Source organism: Rhinoderma darwinii, chromosome 13 (assembly GCF_050947455.1).
Source record: "Rhinoderma darwinii isolate aRhiDar2 chromosome 13, aRhiDar2.hap1, whole genome shotgun sequence".
In the NCBI taxonomy this organism is placed as follows: Eukaryota; Metazoa; Chordata; class Amphibia; order Anura; family Rhinodermatidae; genus Rhinoderma; species Rhinoderma darwinii.
Genome location: NC_134699.1, coordinates 71,030,883 through 71,051,525, shown reverse-complemented (window position 1 = coordinate 71,051,525; position 20,643 = coordinate 71,030,883). Strand labels below are relative to the sequence as shown.

The window sequence follows — 20,643 nt, the reverse complement described above, 5'->3', positions numbered from 1 at the left end:
CTGGATGTGGTGGGACTAGGACCCTCGGGAGGACTGGATGTGGTTGGACTAGGACCCCCGGGAGGACTGGATGTGGTGGGACTAGGACCTCCGGGAGGACTTGATGTGGTTGGACTAGGACCCCCGGGAGGTCTGGATGTGGTTGGACTAGGACCCCCGGGAGGTCTGGATGTGGTTGGACTAGGACCCCCGGGAGGGCTGGATGTGGTGGGACTAGGACCCCCGGGAGGACTGGATGTGGTTGGACTAGGACCCCCGGGAGGACTGGATGTGGTGGGACTAGGACCCCCGGGAGGACTGGATGTGGACGAGGACGTCCGTCATGTTATTAGGAAGTAAATACTGGGGAGATGTGATTGGGTTTTACTGTTTCTGATAAGACCAGACGTTATTTATTTTCTCATCATGTTTTGTCTTTTTATCGGAAATTCTCAATGACGACGTTGTCCGCTCTGCACCAGCAGTGGAATAGCAGAGAGGGGACCGGCATTGCCTGTGAGGTCTGGTCGGCAGCAGACACTAGGAGCGGTCGTTCAGGAGCACAAAGAAGAGGCAAGGAAAAACGATACCACGTGGAGAGGGGAGATGGGTAAGACCCCCGATGTGCGGCATTGCCGGAAAGATGTTCTGTAAAGCTCCGAGTCCATTGTTTATTTATTGTTTATATACTATGTATAAACTACACATACACTATACACACACTACATACACACACTATACATACACACACTATACATACACTACATACACACTATACACACACACACACACACACACACACACATACACACACACACACACACACACACACACACCACACTATACATACACTACATACACCATACATACAATACGCACTATCTATACATACACACACACACCACACTATATACACACACTACAGACACACTATATACACACACACACCACACTATACATACACTATACACACACTATATACACACACCACACTATACATACACTATACATACACTACACACACGCACACACCATACTATACATACACTATACACACACTACATACACACACTATACACACACACCACACTATACATACCCTACATTCTGCATACATACACTACACACTATACATACGCAGACCACACTATACATACACTACATACACTACATACACCATACATACACTACACACACACACACACGCACACACACACAGACACACACACATATACGACATACACACTATACATACACTATATATATAAATACATACAATACATATACACTATACATACATTAGACCACGCACTACACACTATACATACACTTAAAGAGTGATGAAACGTGGGGCACTTCACTGAGGCGCTGTACACAATTCTGAGATCACTATTCTCAATGGCAGGTGTTTGCTGGAGAGAAGTAAAGCCACTAGAACCGGACTCTAGAACAGAAGAGACGCGTTCTCTGACAGAGAGAGAAACCATCTCCCCCATCTGTACTGTGAGGAGAAAATGTCCTGCAAACTCATCCAACATCAGACAGTGAGCCCAGCCTCAACCTAATCCAACAGTATATTGTGCTCCCAGGCTCAACCTCATGCATCAGACTGTGATCCTGGGCTCAATCTCATCCAACATCAAAATGTGAGCCCAGCTTAAACCTCATCCAACATCAAAATGTGAGACTGGCCTTAACCTCATCCAACATCAGACTGTAAGACCAGCCTCAACCTCATCCAACATCAGACTGTAAGACCAGCCTCAACCGCATTCAACATCACACTGTAAGACCAGCCTCAACCTCATCCAACATCACACTGTAAGACCAGCCTCAACCTCATCCAACATCATACTGTAAGACCAGCCTCAACCTCATCCAACATCACACTGTAAGACCAGCCTCAACCTCATCCAACAACAGACTGTGAGGGTATGTTCACACGGCCAAATTTCAGACGTATACGAGGCGTATTTTGCCTCGTTTTACGTCTGGAAATACGTCTCAAATACGTCGTCAAACATCTGCCCATTACTTTCTATGGGTAGAACGCTGTATTGTCCACACGACGCGTAATTTTACGCGTCGTAATTGCCGTACGAAAGGACAGGACACTTCTTTGGACGTTTTTGGAGCTGTTTTCTCATAGACTCCAATGAAAACAGCTCCAAAAACGGATGTAAAAAACGCCGCGAAAACGGCGTGAAAACGCCGCGAAAAATGCGAGTTGGTAAAAAAACTTCTGAAAAGCAGGGTCTGTTTTCCCTTGAAAACAGCTCTGGATTTTCAGACGTTTTTGTTGACTACGTGTGAACATACCCTAAGACCAGCCTCAACCTCATCCAACATCAGACTGTAAGACCAGCCTCAACCTCATCCAACATCAGACTGTAAGACCAGCCTCAACCTCATCCAACATCAGACTGTAAGACCAGCCTCAACCTCATCCAACAACAGACTGTAAGACCAGCCTCAACCTCATCCAACATCACACTGTAAGACCAGCCTCAACCTCATCCAACATCAGACTGTAAGACCAGCCTCAACCTCATCCAACATCAGACTGTAAGACCAGCCTCAACCTCATCCAACATCAGACTGTAAGACCAGCCTCAACCTCATCCAACATCACACTGTAAGGGTATGTTCACACGTAGTCAACCAAAACGTCTGAAAATCCAGAGCTGTTTTCAATGGAAAACAGACCCTGCTTTTCAGACGTTTTTTACCAACTCGCATTTTTACCAACTCATTTTTTTACCAACTCGTTTTTGGAGCTGTTTTCATTGGAGTCTATGAGAAAACAGCTCCAAAAACGTCTGAAAGAAGTGTCCTGCACTTCTTTTGACGAGGCTGTATTTTTACGAGTCGTCGTTTGACAGCTGTCAAACGACGACGCGTAAATAACAGGTCGTCTGCACAGTACGTCGGCAAACACATTCAAATGAATGGCCAGATGTTTGCCGACGTATTGCAGCCCTATTTTCAGACGTAAAACGAGGCATAATACGCCTCGTATACGTCTGAAATTTGGCCGTGTGAACATACCCTAAGACCAGCCTCAACCTCATCCAACATCAGACTGTAAAACCAGCCTCAACCTCATCCAACAACAGACTGTAAGACCAGCCTCAACCTCATCCAACATCACACTCTAAGGGTATGTTCACACGCACTAATTACGGACGTAAATCGGGCGTTTTTGCCCCGAATTACGTCCGAAAATAGCGCCTCAATAGCGTTGACAAACATCTGCCCATTGAAAGCAATGGGCAGACGTTTGTCTGTTCACATGAGGTGTATATTTACGCGCCGCTGTCAAATAACGGCGCGTAAATGGACGCCCGCGTCAAAGAAGTGACCTGTCACTTATTTGGCCGTAATTGGAGCCGTTATTCATTGACTCCAATGAATAGCAGCGCCAATTACGCCCGTAATGGACGCGGCGTTCAAGCGCCTGCACATGCCGTTACGGCTGAAATTACGGGGATGTTTTAAGGCTGAAACATCCCCGTAATTTCAGCCGTTACGGACGCCCTCGTGTGAACATACCCTTAGGGTATGTTCACACGTAGTCAACAAAATCGTCTGAAAATCCAGAGCTGTTTTCAAGGGAAAACAGACCCTGCTTTTCAGACGTTTTTTTACCAACTCGCATTTTTCGCGGCGTTTTCACGCCGTTTTCGCTGCATTTTCGCGGCGTTTTTTACGTCCGTTTTTGGAGCTGTTTTCATTGGAGTCTATGAGAAAACAGCCCCAAAAACGTCCAAAGAAGTGTCCTGCATATAATGTATATAAGTGTCCTGCACTTCTTTTGCCGAGGCTGTATTTTTACGCGTCGTCGTTTGACAGCTGTCAAACGACGATGCGTAAATAACAGGTCGTCTGCACAGTACGTCGGCAAACCCATTCAAATGAATGGGCAGATGTTTGCCGACGTATTGTAGCCCTATTTTCAGACGTAAAACGAGGCAAAATACGCCTCGTATACGTCTGAAATTTGGCCGTGTGAACATACCCTAAGACCAGCCTCAACCTCATCCAACATCAGACTGTAAGGGTATGTTCACACGGCCTATTTACGGACGTAATTCGGGCGTTTTTGCCCCTAATTACGTCTGAAAATAGCGCCTCAATAGCGCTGACAAACATCTGCCCATTGAAAGCAATGGGCAGACGTTTGTCTGTTCACACGAGGCGTATATTTACGCGCCGCTGTCAAATGACGGCGCGTAAATAGACGCCCGCGTCAAAGAAGTGACCTGTCACTTCTTTGGCCGTAATTGGAGCCGTTATTCATTGACTCCAATGAATAGCAGCGCTAATTACGCCCTTAATGGACGCGGCGTTCAAGCGCCTGCACATGCCGGTACGACTGAAATTACGGGGATGTTTTCAGGCTGAAACATCCCCGTAATTTCAGCCGTAACGGACGCCCTCGTGTGAACATACCCTTAGACCAGCCTCAACCTCATCCAACAACAGACTGTAAGACCAGCCTCAACCTCATCCAACATCAGACTGTAAGACCAGCCTCAACCTCATCCAACATCAGACTGTAAGACTAGCCTCAACCTCATCCAACAACAGACTGTAAGACCAGACTCAACCTCATCCAACATCACACTGTAAGACCAGCCTCAACCTCATCCAACATCACACTGTAAGACCAGCCTCAACCTCATCCAACATCAGACTGTAAGACCAGCCTCAACCTCATCCAACATCACACTGTAAGACCAGCCTCATCCAACATCAGACTGTAAGACCAGCCTCAACCTCATCCAACATCAGACTGTAAGACCAGCCTCAACCTCATCCAACATCACACTGTAAGACCAGCCTCAACCTCATCCAACATCAGACTGTAAGACCAGCCTCAACCTCATCCAACATCAGACTGTAAGACCAGCCTCAACCTCATTCAACATCAGACTGTAAGACCAGCCTCAACCTCATCCAACATCACACTGTAAGACCAGCCTCAACCTCATCCAACATCAGACTGTAAGACTAGCCTCAACCTCATCCAACATCAGACTGTAAGACCAGCCTCAACCTCATCCAACATCACACTGTAAGACCAGCCTCAACCTCATCCAACATCACACTGTAAGACCAGCCTCAACCTCATCCAACATCAGACTGTAAGACCAGCCTCAACCTCATCCAACATCAGACTGTAAGACCAGCCTCAACCTCATCCAACATCAGACTGTAAGGGTATGTTCACACGGCCAAATTTCAGACGTATACGAGGCGTATTATGCCTCGTTTTACGTCTGAAAATATGGCTACAATACGTCGGCAAACATCTGCCCATTCATTTGAATGGGTTTGCCGACGTACTGTGCAGACGACCTGTTATTTACGCGTCGTCGTTTGACAGCTGTCAAACGACGACTCGTAAAAATACAGCCTCGTCAAAAGAAGTGCAGGACACTTCTTTCAGACGTTTTTGGAGCTGTTTTCTCATAGACTCCAATGAAAACAGCTCCAAAAACGAGTTGGTAAAAAAATGAGTTGGTAAAAATGCGAGTTGGTAAAAAACGTCTGAAAAGCAGGGTCTGTTTTCCCTTGAAAACAGCTCTGGATTTTCAGACGTTTTGGTTGACTACGTGTGAACATACCCTCAGGAGAAAATGTCCTGCAAACTCATCCAACATCAGACAGTGAGCCCAGCCTCAACCTAATCCAACAGTATATTGTGCTCCCAGGCTCAACCTCATGCATCAGACTGTGATCCTGATCTCAATCTCATCCAACATCAAAATGTGAGCCCAGCTTAAACCTCATCCAACATCACACTGTAAGACCAGCCTCAACCTCATCCAACATCAGACTGTAAGACCAGCCTCAACCTCATTCAACATCAGACTGTAAGACCAGCCTCAACCTCATCCAACATCACACTGTAAGGGTATGTTCACACGGCCAAATTTCAGACGTATACAAGGCGTATTATGCCTCGTTTTACGTCTGAAAATATGGCTACAATACGTCGGCAAACATCTGCCCATTCATTTGAATGGGTTTGCCGACGTACTGTGCAGACGACCTGTTATTTACGCGTCGTCGTTTGACAGCTGTCAAACGACGACTCGTAAAAATACAGCCTCGTCAAAAGAAGTGCAGGACACTTCTTTCAGACGTTTTTGGAGCTGTTTTCTCATAGACTCCAATGAAAACAGCTCCAAAAACGAGTTGGTAAAAAAATGAGTTGGTAAAAATGCGAGTTGGTAAAAAACGTCTGAAAAGCAGGGTCTGTTTTCCCTTGAAAACAGCTCTGGATTTTCAGACGTTTTGGTTGACTACGTGTGAACATACCCTAAGGGTATGTTCACACGTAGTCAACCAAAACGTCTGAAAATCCAGAGCTGTTTTCAAGGGAAAACAGACCCTGCTTTTCAGACGTTTTTTACCAACTCGCATTTTTACCAACTCATTTTTTTACCAACTCGTTTTTGGAGCTGTTTTCATTGGAGTCTATGAGAAAACAGCTCCAAAAACGTCTGAAAGAAGTGTCCTGCACTTCTTTTGACGAGGCTGTATTTTTACGAGTCGTCGTTTGACAGCTGTCAAACGACGACGCGTAAATAACAGGTCGTCTGCACAGTACGTCGGCAAACCCATTCAAATGAATGGGCAGATGTTTGCCGACGTATTGGAGCCATATTTTCAGACGTAAAACGAGGCATAATACGCCTCGTATACGTCTGAAATTTGGCCGTGTGAACATACCCTCAACCTCATCCAACATCACACTGTAAGACCAGCCTCAACCTCATCCAACATCAGACTGTAAGACCAGCCTCAACCTCATCCAACATCAGACTGTAAGACTAGCCTCAACCTCATCCAACATCACACTGTAAGACCAGCCTCAACCTCATCCAACATCACACTGTAAGACCAGCCTCAACCTCATCCAACATCACACTGTAAGACCAGCCTCAACCTCATCCAACATCAGACTGTAAGACCAGCCTCAACCTCATTCAACATCAGACTGTAAGACCAGCCTCAACCTCATCCAACATCACACTGTCAGGGTATGTTCACACGGCCTATTTACGGACGTAATTCGAGTGTTTTTGCCCCGAATTACGTCTGAAAATAGCGCCTCAATAGCGCTGACAAACATCTGCCCATTGAAAGCAATGGGCAGACGTTTGTCTGTTCACACGAGGCGTATATCTACGCGCCGCTGTCAAATGACGGCGCGTAAATGGACGCCCGCGTAGAAGAAGTGACCTGTCACTTCTTTGGCCGTAATTGGAGCCGCTATTCATTGACTCCAATGAATAGCAGCGCTAATTACGGCCGTAATTGACGCGCCGTTCAAGCGCCTGCACATGCCGGTACGGCTGAAATTACGGGGATGTTTACAGGCTGAAACATCCCCGTAATTTCAGCCGTTACGGACCCCCGCCGTGTGAACATACCCTAAGTGTCCTGCACTTCTTTTGACGAGGTTGTATTTTTACGCGTCGTCGTTTGACAGCTGTCAAACGACGACACGTAAATAATAGGTCGTCTGCACAGTACGTCGGCAAACCCATTCAAATGAATGGGCAGATGTTTGCCGACGTATTGTAGCCCTATTTTCAGACGTAAAACGAGGCAAAATACGCCTCGTATACGTCTGAAATTTGGCCGTGTGAACATACCCTTAGACCAGCCTCAACCTCATCCAACATCAGACTGTAAGACCAGCCTCAACCTCATCCAACATCACACTGTAAGACCAGCCTCAACCTCATCCAACATCAGACTGTAAGACCAGCCTCAACCTCATCCAACATCAGACTGTAAGACCAGCCTCAACCTCATCCAACAACAGACTGTAAGACCAGCCTCAACCTCATCCAACATCAGACTGTAAGACCAGCCTCAACCTCATCCAACATCGGACTGTAAGACCAGCCTCAACCTCATCCAACATCACACTGTAAGACCAGCCTCAACCTCATCCAACATCACACTGTAAGACCAGCCTCAACCTCATCCAACATCACACTGTAAGACCAGCCTCAACCTCATCCAACATCAGACTGTAAGACCAGCCTCAACCTCATCCAACATCAGACTGTAAGACCAGCCTCAACCTCATCCAACATCACACTGTAAGACCAGCCTCAACCTCATCCAACATCAGACTGTAAGACCAGCCTCAACCTCATCCAACATCACACTGTAAGACCAGCCTCAACCTCATCCAACATCAGACTGTGAGGGTATGTTCACACGTAGTCAACCAAAACGTCTGAAAATCCAGAGCTGTTTTCAAGGGAAAACAGACCCTGCTTTTCAGACGTTTTTTACCAACTCGCATTTTTACCAACTCATTTTTTTACCAACTCGTTTTTGGAGCTGTTTTCATTGGAGTCTATGAGAAAACAGCTCCAAAAACGTCTGAAAGAAGTGTCCTGCACTTCTTTTGACGAGGCTGTATTTTTACGAGTCGTCGTTTGACAGCTGTCAAACGACGACGCGTAAATAACAGGTCGTCTGCACAGTACGTCGGCAAACCCATTCAAATGAATGGGCAGATGTTTGCCGACGTATTGTAGCCATATTTTCAGACGTAAAACGAGGCATAATACGCCTCGTATACGTCTGAAATTTGGCCGTGTGAACATACCCTAAGACCAGCCTCAACCTCATCCAACATCACACTGTAAGACCAGCCTCAACCTCATCCAACATCAGACTGTAAGACCAGCCTCAACCTCATCCAACATCACACTGTAAGACCAGCCTCAACCTCATCCAACATCACACTGTAAGACCAGCCTCAACCTCATCCAACATCAGACTGTAAGACCAGCCTCAACCTCATCCAACATCACACTGTAAGACCAGCCTCAACCTCATCCAACATCACACTGTAAGACCAGCCTCAACCTCATCCAACATCACACTGTAAGACCAGCCTCAACCTCATCCAACATCACACTGTAAGACCAGCCTCAACCTCATCCAACATCAGACTGTAAGACCAGCCTCAACCTCATCCAACATCAGACTGTAAGACCAGCCTCAACCTCATCCAACATCAGACTGTAAGACCAGCCTCAACCTCATCCAACATCACACTGTAAGACCAGCCTCAACCTCATCCAACATCACACTGTAAGACCAGCCTCAACCTCATCCAACATCACACTCTAAGGGTATGTTCACACGGCCAAATTTCAGACGTATACGAGGCGTATTATGCCTCGTTTTACGTCTGAAAATAGGGCTGCAATACGTCGGCAAACATCTGGCCATTCATTTGAATGGGTTTGCCGACGTACTGTGCAGACGACCTGTTATTTACGCGTCGTCGTTTGACAGCTGTCAAACGACGACTCGTAAAAATACAGCCTCGTCAAAAGAAGTGCAGGACACTTCTTTCAGACGTTTTTGGAGCTGTTTTCTCATAGACTCCAATGAAAACAGCTCCAAAAACGAGTTGGTAAAAAAATGAGTTGGTAAAAATGCGAGTTGGTAAAAAACGTCTGAAAAGCAGGGTCTGTTTTCCCTTGAAAACAGCTCTGGATTTTCAGTCGTTTTGGTTGACTACGTGTGAACATACCCTAAGGGTATGTTCACACGACCTATTTACGGACGTAATTCGGGCGTTTTTGCCCCGAATTACGTCTGAAAATAGCACCTCAATAGCGCTGACAAACATCTGCCCATTGAAAGCAATGGGCAGACGTTTGTCTGTTCACACGAGGCGTATATTTACGCGCCGCTGTCAAATGACGGCGCGTAAATAGACGCCCGCGTCAAAGAAGTGACCTGTCACTTCTTTGGCCGTAATTGGAGCCGTTATTCATTGACTCCAATGAATAGCAGCGCTAATTACGGCCGTAATTGACGCGGCGTTCAAGCGCCTGCACATGCCGGTACGACTGAAATTACGGGGATGTTTTCAGGCTGAAACATCCCCGTAATTTCAGCCGTAACGGACGCCCTCGTGTGAACATACCCTTAGACCAGCCTCAACCTCATCCAACAACAGACTGTAAGACCAGCCTCAACCTCATCCAACATCAGACTGTAAGACCAGCCTCAACCTCATCCAACATCAGACTGTAAGACCAGCCTCAACCTCATCCAACATCACACTGTAAGACCAGCCTCAACCTCATCCAACATCACACTGTAAGACCAGCCTCAACCTCATCCAACATCACACTGTAAGACCAGCCTCAACCTCATCCAACATCATACTGTAAGACCAGCCTCAACCTCATCCAACAACAGACTGTAAGGGTATGTTCACACGGCCTATTTACGGACGTAAATCGGGCGTTAATGCCCCGATTTACGCCCGAAAATAGCGCCTCAATAGCGCTGACAAACATCTGCCCATTGAAAGCAATGGGCAGACGTTTGTCTGTTCACACGAGGCGTATATTTACGCGCCGCTGTCAAATGACGGCGCGTAAATAGACGCCCGCGTCAAAGAAGTGACCTGTCACTTCTTTGGCTGTAATTGGAGCCGCTATTCATTGACTCCAATGAATAGCAGCGCTAATTACGGCCGTAATTGACGCGGCGTTCAAGCGCCCGCACATGCCGGTACGGCTGAAATTACGGGGATGTTTTCAGGCTGAAACATCCCCGTAATTTCAGCCGTTACGGACCCCCGCCGTGTGAACATACCCTAAGACCAGCCTCAACCTCATCCAACATCAGACTGTAAGACCAGCCTCAAGCGCATTCAACATCAATCTGTAAGACCAGCCTCAACCTCATCCAACATCAGACTGTAAGACCAGCCTCAACCTCATCCAACATCAGACTGTAAAACCAGCCTCAACCTCATCCAACATCAGACTGTAAGACCAGCCTCAACCTCATCCAACATCACACTGTAAGACCAGCCTCAACCTCATCCAACATCACACTGTAAGACCAGCCTCAACCTCATCCAACATCAGACTGTAAGACCAACCTCAACCTCATCCAACATCAGACTGTAAGACCAGCCTCAACCTCATCCAACATCAGACTGTAAGACCAGCCTCAACCTCATCCAACATCGGACTGTAAGGCTGGGTTCACACACCCTATTTACGGACGTAATTTGGGCGTTTTAACCTCGAATTACGTCCGAAAATACGGCTCCAATGCGCCGGAAAACATCTGCCCATTCATTTGAATGGGCTTTACGATGTTCTGTGCCGACGGTCATTTTTTGACCAGCCTCAACCTCATCCAACATCACACTGTAAGACCAGCCTCAACCTCATCCAACATCAGACTGAGAGCCTGGCCGCAACCTCATCCAACATCAGACTTAGACCAGCCTCAACCTCATCCAACATCAGACTGAGAGCCTGGCCGCAACCTCATCCAACATCAAACTGAGAGCCTGGCCGCAACCTCATCCAACATCAGACTGAGAGCCTGGCCGCAACCTCATCCAACATCAGACTGAGAGCCTGACCGCAACCTCATCCAACATCAGACTTAGACCAGCCACAACATCATCCAACATCAGACTGAGAGCCTGGCCGCAACCTCATCCAACATCAAACTGAGAGCCTGGCCGCAACCTCATCCAACATCAGACTGAGAGCCTGGCCGCAACCTCAACCAACATCAGACTTAGACCAGTCTCAACCACATCCAACATCAGACTGTGATCCCGGGCTGAACCTTATCCAACCTCAGACTGTAAGAACGGTCTCATCCAACTTTAGACTGTGTTCCTGGCCTTAATGTTATCCAACATCAGACTGTGAGCCCTGCCTAAATCTAAGACAACCTCAGACTATGATCCCATCCTCATCCAACATCCAACTGTAAATCCAGCCTCAACGTCATCCAACATTACGATGCTGGTTATCGAGTCTGGAATGCAACAATGCAATTCACAATAATAGTCAGTGATAATGCAGAGTTTAGAGCACTTTAAGGAGTTGTAATTCCGCAAGCTAAAATGTGGAACAACCAGAATTAGGTTAGCGCAGGCTACCTGTGGTGCAGAAACTAAGAAATCCCCTGGTCTTCAGCCTGAGCCCCCGGAAGAGGTTATGGACTTTGCTGCAAGAGGATTCCCAGATCACGCACCCCAGTACGGCCCCCAAATGACGACTGGGCTGCAGGTGAAGCAGTACAATGGAGAGAGGGATCAGCTGTGGTCATATGTATTCAGGTTTCAGTACACAGGAGCGGAAGATCAGACATGGTTAGTCGTATGCAGAGTTCAGTACACAGAAGAGCACTAGTGGTTAACCATGGGAAAGCTAGATTATTGGGATAACGAGAATAATCAGGCACAGGAAGTACAAAACTGTGGGTAAGGGAAGGGCAGCAAATACTGAGATTGGCCATATAACAGGGTCGATCACGAACTAATCACCAAGAGCAGCAAACACATGGCTCGGATGAAGCTAGAAAAGCCAAAGTTCTCTGTAGCAGAGTGGTCAAGACTGCAAAGCGAAACTGGAGTCCAGAGTTCAAGTCCAGGATGTTCAGACTGTGAGTTTGCAGCAGAGGGGGGGACCAGCTCCATATCAAAGCACTTTTTCCCACAGACAACAGTTATCCCCTGCCCAGCGGATAGGGATTAAGTATCTGATTACTGAAGCCCCCTCCACTGGGACCTCCACCAATGGCAAGAACAGGGGACCCCACTGCCCCAATTAACTCTATGTGAATGGCAGAGATAGCGGAGCGCTGTACTCGGCCATTTCAGAGTGCGCGCGCCCAACCATCGCTACAATCAACCGGAAGACACGGGTATCTTCTTCTCACAATCGGTGGCTGTTCTAGCAGTGGGACCCCCAGTGATTAGACACTCATCCAGTGGATCGGGGATGTGTTGTTTGATCTTCAAGCACATGTGTGGATATAAAGGGGCCACATATGTGTAGTGCTCATAGTGCTTTATATAGGAGTACTGTAGGTGTAACTTTACAAAGTCCCAGAAATAAGAGATGACTCCCATCATCCAGTCATGTCCAGTAATCCCATACATTACAAATAAGTAACATTGTAGAAGCAAAAGGACATTAAAAGTCGGAGGAGGATAATGGTCCGTTACATAATACCCCCCCCCCCCCTCCATCCGCCACTAGAGAAATATCACATTATAATGTAGAGTGTAATAACTCCAGATCCATTATTACCTTTCCAGGTGGATGGAACAATTTCTCCAACATCCACAGGCAATTAACCCCTGTGCACTCATTTAGAAAGTCAATACCAATCTACAAGAGAGGTAATAATCATTTAGCGGGGGGGGGGGGGGTGCTCCCTACAGACTGGAGCCCCAGGTGCATCTAACCTGTATAATCTGTGTGTCTCACATGTGCACTGTATAATCTGTGTGTCTCACATGTGCACTGTATAATCTGTGTGTTTTACATGTGCACTGTATAATCTGTGTGTTTTATATGTGCACTGTATAATCTGTGTGTTTTACATGTGCACTGTATAATCTGTGTGTTTTACATGTGCACTGTATAATCTGTGTGTTTTACACGTGCACTGTATAATCTGTGTGTTTTACATGTGCACTGTATAATCTGTGTGTTTTACATGTGCACTGTATAATCTGTGTGTTTTACATGTGCACTGCATAATCTGTGGTCTCATATGTGCACTGTATGATCTATATGTGCACTGTATTATCTGTGTGTGCACTGTATGATCTGTATGTGAATTGTATGATCTGTATGTGCATTGTGTGATCTTTATGTGCACTGTATGATCTGTATGTGTATTGTGTGATCTGTATGATCTGTATGTGCATTGTGTGATCTTTATGTGCACTGTATGATCTGTGTAATCTGTATGTGTATTGTGTGATCTGTATGATATGTATGTTGCACTGCATGATCTGTATGTGAATTGTATGATCTGTATGATCTGTATAATCTGTATGTGTATTGTGTGATCTGTATGATCTGTATGTGCACTGTATGATCTGTATGTGCATTGTATGATCTGTATGTGCACTGTATGACCTGTATGTGCACTGTATGATCTGTATGTGAATTGTATGATCTGTATGTGCACTGTATGATCTGTATGATCTGTATGTGTATTGTGTGATCTGTATGTGCACTGTATGATCTGTATGATCTGTATGTGTATTGTGTGATCTGTATGTGCACTGTATGACCTGTATGTGCACTGTATGATCTGTATGTGCACTATATGATCTGTATGTGTACTGTGTGATCTGTATGTGCACTGTGTGATCTGTATGTGCACTGTATGATCTGTATGTGTACTGTATGTGCACTGTATGATCTGTATGTGCACTGTATGATCTGTATGTGCACTATATGATCTGTATGTGCACTGTATGATCTGTATGTGCATTGTATGATCTGTATGTGCACTGTATGATCTGTATGTGCACTGTATGTGCATTGTATGATCTGTATGTGCATTGTATGATCTGTATGTGTACTGTATGATCTGTATGTGTACTGTATGACCTGTATATGCACTATATGATCTGTATGTGCACTGTATGATCTGTATGTGCTTTGTGTGATCTGTATGTGCACTGTATAATCTGTATGTTCACTGTATGATCTGTATGTGCAATGTATGATCTGTATGTGCACTGTATGATTTGTATGTGCACTGTATGATCTGTATGTGCATGGTATGATCTGTATGTGCACTGTATGATCTGTATATGTACTGTGTGATCTGTATGTACACTGTGTGATCTGTATGTGCATTGTATGATCTGTATGTTCACTGTATGATCTGTATATGCACTGTGTGATTTGTATGTGCATTGTGTGATCTGTATGTGCACTGTATGATCTGTTTGTGCACTGTATGATCTGTATGTGCACTGTATGATCTGTATGTGTACTGTATGCACACTGTATGATCTGTATGTGCACTGTATGATCTGTATGTGCATTGTATGATCTGTATGTGTACTGTATGCGCACTGTATGATCTGTATGTGCACTGTGTGATCTGTATGTGTACTGTATGTGCACTGTATGATCTGTATGTGCACTGTATGATCTGTATGTGTACTGTATGTGCACTGTATGATCTGTATGTGCACTGTATGATCTGTATGTGCACTGTATGATCTGTTTGTGCACTGTATGATCTGTATGTGCACTGTATGTGCACTGTATGATCTGTATGTGCACTGTATGATCTGTATGTGCACTGTGTGATCTGTATATGCGCTGTATGATCTGTATGTGCATTGTATGATCTGTATGTGTACTGTATGTGCACTGTATGATCTGTATGTGCACTGTATGATCTGTATGTGTACTGTATGATGTGTATGTGCACTGTATGATCTGTATGTGTACTGTATGATCTGTATGTGCACTGTATGATCTGGATGTGAACTGTATGATCTGTATGTGCACTCTATGTGTACTGTGTGATCTGTATGTGCACTGTACGATCTGTATGTGCACTTTGTGATCTGTATGTGCACTGTATGATCTGTATGTGCACTGTATGATCTATATGTGCACTGTGTGATCTGTATGTGCACTGTATGATCTGTATGTGTACTGTATGTGCACTGTATGATCTGTATGTGCACTGTATGATCTGTATGTGCACTGTATGATCTGTATGTGCACTGTGTGATCTGTATGTGCACTGTATGATCTGTATATGCACTGTATGATCTGTATGTGCATTGTATGATCTGTATGTGTACTGTATGTGCAATGTATGATCTGTATGTGCACTGTATGATCTGTATGTGTACTGTATGATGTGTATGTGCACTGTATGATCTGTATGTGCACTGTATGATCTGTATGTGCACTGTGTGATCTGTATGTGTACTGTATGTGCACAGTATGATCTGTATGTGCACTGTATGATCTGTATGTGCACTGTGTGATCTGTATGTGCACTGTATGATCTGTATGTGTACCTGTATGCACACTGTATGATCTGTATGTACACTGTATAATCTGTATGTACATTGTATGATCTGTATGTGTACTGTATGTGCACTGTATAATCTGTATGTGCACTGTATGATCTGTATGTGCACTGTATGATCTGTATGTGCACTGTGTGATCTGTATGTGCACTGTATGATCTGTATGTGTACTGTATGATCTGTATGTGCACTGTGTGATCTGTATGTGTACTGTATGTGCACTGTATGATCTGTATGTGCACTGGATGATCTGTATGTGCACTGTGTGATCTGTATGTGCACTGGATGGTCTGTATGTGTACTTTATGTGCACTGTATGATCTGTATATGCGCTGTATGATCTGTATGTGCATTGTATGATCTGTAGGTGTACTGTATGTGCACTGTATGATCTGTATGTGCACTGTATGATCTGTATGTGCACTGTGTGATCTGTATGTGCACTGTATGATCTGTATGTGTACTGTATGATCTGTATGTGCACTGTGTGATCTGTATGTGTACTGTATGTGCACTGTATGATCTGTATGTGCACTGGATGATCTGTATGTGCACTGTGTGATCTGTATGTGCACTGGATGGTCTGTATGTGTACTTTATGTGCACTGTATGATCTGTATATGCGCTGTATGATCTGTATGTGCATTGTATGATCTGTATGTGTACTGTATGTGCACTGTATGATCTGTATGTGCACTGTATGATCTGTATGTGTACTGTATGATGTGTATGTGCACTGTATGATCTGTATGTGTACTGTATGATCTGTATGTGCACTGTATGATCTGGATGTGCACTGTATGATCTGTATGTGCACTCTATGTGTACTGTGTGATCTGTATGTGCACTGTACGATCTGTATGTGCACTTTGTGATCTGTATGTGCACTGTATGATCTGTATGTGCACTGTATGATCTATATGTGCACTGTGTGATCTGTATGTGCACTGTATGATCTGTATGTGTGCTGTATGTGCACTGTATGATCTGTATGTGCACTGTATGATCTGTATGTGCACTGTATGATCTGTATGTGCACTGTGTGATCTGTATGTGCACTGTGTGATCTGTATGTGTACTGTATGTGCACTGTATGATCTGTATGTGCACTGGATGATCTGTATGTGCACTGTGTGATCTGTATGTGCACTGGATGGTCTGTATGTGTACTTTATGTGCACTGTATGATCTGTATATGCGCTGTATGATCTGTATGTGCATTGTATGATCTGTATGTGTACTGTATGTGCACTGTATGATCTGTATGTGCACTGTATGATCTGTATGTGCACTGTATGATCTGTATGTGCACTGTGTGAACTGTATGTGCACTGTATGATCTGTATGTGTACTGGATGATCTGTATGTGCACTGTGTGATCTGTATGTGCACTGGATGATCTGTATGTGCACTGTGTGATCTGTATGTGCACTGGATGGTCTGTATGTGTACTTTATGTGCACTGTATGATCTGTATATGCGCTGTATGATCTGTATGTGCATTGTATGATCTGTATGTGTACTGTATGTGCACTGTATGATCTGTATGTGCACTGTATGATCTGTATGTGCACTGTATGATCTGTATGTGCACTGTGTGAACTGTATGTGCACTGTATGATCTGTATGTGTACTGGATGATCTGTATGTGCACTGTGTGATCTGTATGTGCACTGGATGGTCTGTATGTGTACTTTATGTGCACTGTATGATCTGTATATGCGCTGTATGATCTGTATGTGCATTGTATGATCTGTATGTGTACTGTATGTGCACTGTATGATCTGTATGTGCACTGTATGATCTGTATGTGTACTGTATGATGTGTATGTGCACTGTATGATCTGTATGTGTACTGTATGATCTGTATGTGCACTGTATGATCTGGATGTGCACTGTATGATCTGGATGTGCACTCTATGTGTACTGTGTGATCTGTATGTGCACTGTACGATCTGTATGTGCACTTTGTGATCTGTATGTGCACTGTATGATCTGTATGTGCACTGTATGATCTATATGTGCACTGTGTGATCTGTATGTGCACTGTATGATCTGTATGTGTGCTGTATGTGCACTGTATGATCTGTATGTGCACTGTATGATCTGTATGTGCACTGTATGATCTGTATGTGCACTGTGTGATCTGTATGTGCACTGTATGATCTGTATATGCACTGTATGATCTGTATGTGCATTGTATGATCTGTATGTGTACTGTATGTGCACTGTATGATCTGTATGTGCACTGTATGATCTGTATGTGCACTGTATGATCTGTATGTGCACTGTATGATCTGTATGTGCACTGTATGATCTGTATGTGCACTGTGTGATCTGTATGTGCACTGTATGATCTGTATGTGTACTGTATGTGCACAGTATGATCTGTATGTGCACTGTATGATCTGTATGTGCACTGTGTGATCTGTATGTGCACTGTATGATCTGTATGTGTACCTGTATGCACACTGTATGATCTGTATGTACACTGTATAATCTGTATGTACATTGTATGATCTGTATGTGTACTGTATGTGCACTGTATGATCTGTATGTGCACTGTATGATCTGTATGTGCACTGTATGATCTGTATGTGCACTGTGTGATCTCTATGTGCACTGTATGATCTGTATGTGTACTGTATGATCTGTATGTGCACTGTATGATCTGTATGTGCACTGTATGATCTGTATGTGCACTGTGTGATCTGTATGTGCACTGTATGATCTGTATGTGTACTGTATGATCTGTATGTGCACTGTGTGATCTGTATGTGTACTGTATGTGCACTGTATGATCTGTATGTGCACTGTATGATCTGTATGTGTACTGTATGTGCACTGTATGATCTGTTTGTGCACTGTATGATCTGTATGTGCACTGTATGATCTGTATGTGCACTGTGTGATCTGTATGTGCACTGTATGATCTGTATGTGTACTGTATGATCTGTATGTGTACTGTATGTGCACTGTATGATCTGTTTGTGCACTGTATGATCTGTATGTGCACTGTATGATCTGTATGTGCACTGTATGATCTGTATGTGTACTGTATGATCTGTATGTGCACTGTGTGATCTGTATGTGTACTGTATGTGCACTGTATGATCTGTATGTGCACTGTATGATCTGTATGTGTACTATATGTGCACTGTATGATCTGTTTGTGCACTGTATGATCTGTATGTGCACTGTATGATCTGTATGATTTGTATGTGCATTGTATGATCTGTATGTGCATTGTGTCATCTGTATGTGCATTGTATGATCTGTAAGACTGTTGTCCTGTGTGAATACATAGTCAGCGCCTACTCTCTCTGGTTCAGCACTGCCGCTTGTGGACAGCAGCCTCCCCAAACTGTATGGAGAGCAGCTTTCTTGGGTTTCTGTGCATAAGCTTCTTTGTGTCTCGCACCTCATCCATCTCCTGCATTATCACCTGTGCAACCAGTCACATTGTTCAACTTTCCCTCTTTGCAGAAGTCTTCATACCTCATGTTACCCCAGAGTTGAGACACCTGCAGCTGAACAATGATAAATTCGGTACCAGAGCCCATTGGTCTCTAATTGTGGGGTCCTCAGTGATGGGACCTAAGTAGCGTCCAGTGATTCCTCCCATCAATCGTCCAGTTACCAGGCAACTACATGAAATACACAATACAACCTGCAATTAACCCTCTGAAGACGGCAGCACTTACCCTCAATGCAACAGATCCTCCAGAGCCCGGAATGGGTAAGGTCCCCCTTGGTCTTCTTGGGTTGGGTTTGGGCATCCTCCATGGTGAAGTTTGTCCCATTGCAGATGTGAGCCCGGGAATAGAGCCAGTAGTCTGTCCCAATGGCGATAGTCATTAGACTGAAGGCTGCAAAAGCCCCCACTGTGGTCAGCAACATCTGCACCCCACGATCACACCAGACCATGGTGCTTCATACTCCACATACACAGCTTGGAGGTGGAGCAACAGGATCTGACTGCTGTGTCTCCAGGGAGTCGTGGGTGAGGCAACAATTCCATCCACAGTCTCAGACAAAGGACTCCAACCAGGAGGCATGAGGACCAAAGTGCCTCCTCCTGGGCTCCACTCTTTAGAGGTGCTCAGGTGCTGGGGGAGGGGAGCTCTGGACTTTTTTGGGGATGCACTTACATAAAAGAAAAGTGCCAGGGCTTCCAGGAGCCTCTCGTAATGTAGAACTCATCAAGATGTTGAGCTACTAACCTTCCATCCAGGAACCTCCTCCTGGAAAATCCACCAATCTGCAAGGAGTATGCAAATTGGCATGTGGTGCTCTGGCTGGCGGAGACCCCCCAGGGACGACTAGGGAAGAAAACAAGCCGCCCCCTCCAATAGCCTGATGAAGCTTTGATGGCTTGATAGCTCCATGCATGGTCATAAGATGTTGGAGGGAGCACTGACCATCACCTGGGTGTGTGGAGATGTCCTATCTGTAATGTGCACTCAACCCAGCACAGATAGGGTGTATCAATGAGAAGTTGTTGTTTTTTTGGGTGCGGGGCAATTATATAGCAATGTAGGGGGCCGGGGCCGAGTTAAATATTTATGATAGTGGGAGCGGAAATATTCTCTCTGCCCTGGACAACTTATGATACGGAATATTTAAAGTAGAAAAGCCTGGAAAAAGAGGGGTTAAGCCATGCACCCTCCCTCCTTAACCCATTCATCACTCCACAAAAATACAAAGCAGCCGATGAGCCGTCAGGACGCATTAAGCCCGTTTCTTTGGTTGCT

The 20,643-nt window shown here is 45.0% G+C and overlaps 1 protein-coding gene across 1 annotated transcript in view; it reads right to left on the bottom strand.

Moving 5' to 3' along the window:
- CACNG4 (calcium voltage-gated channel auxiliary subunit gamma 4) overlaps positions 1-20,083 on the bottom strand; it is a 77,855-nt gene extending 57,772 nt beyond the window's left edge. Inside the window, exon 1 of the mRNA XM_075846444.1 lies at positions 19,594-20,083. Coding sequence (XP_075702559.1) covers positions 19,594-19,816 — 223 coding nt within the window. The 5' untranslated portion in view covers positions 19,817-20,083. The remainder of the gene's footprint in view (positions 1-19,593) is intronic.
- Between the last annotated feature and the right edge of the window lie 560 nt (positions 20,084-20,643).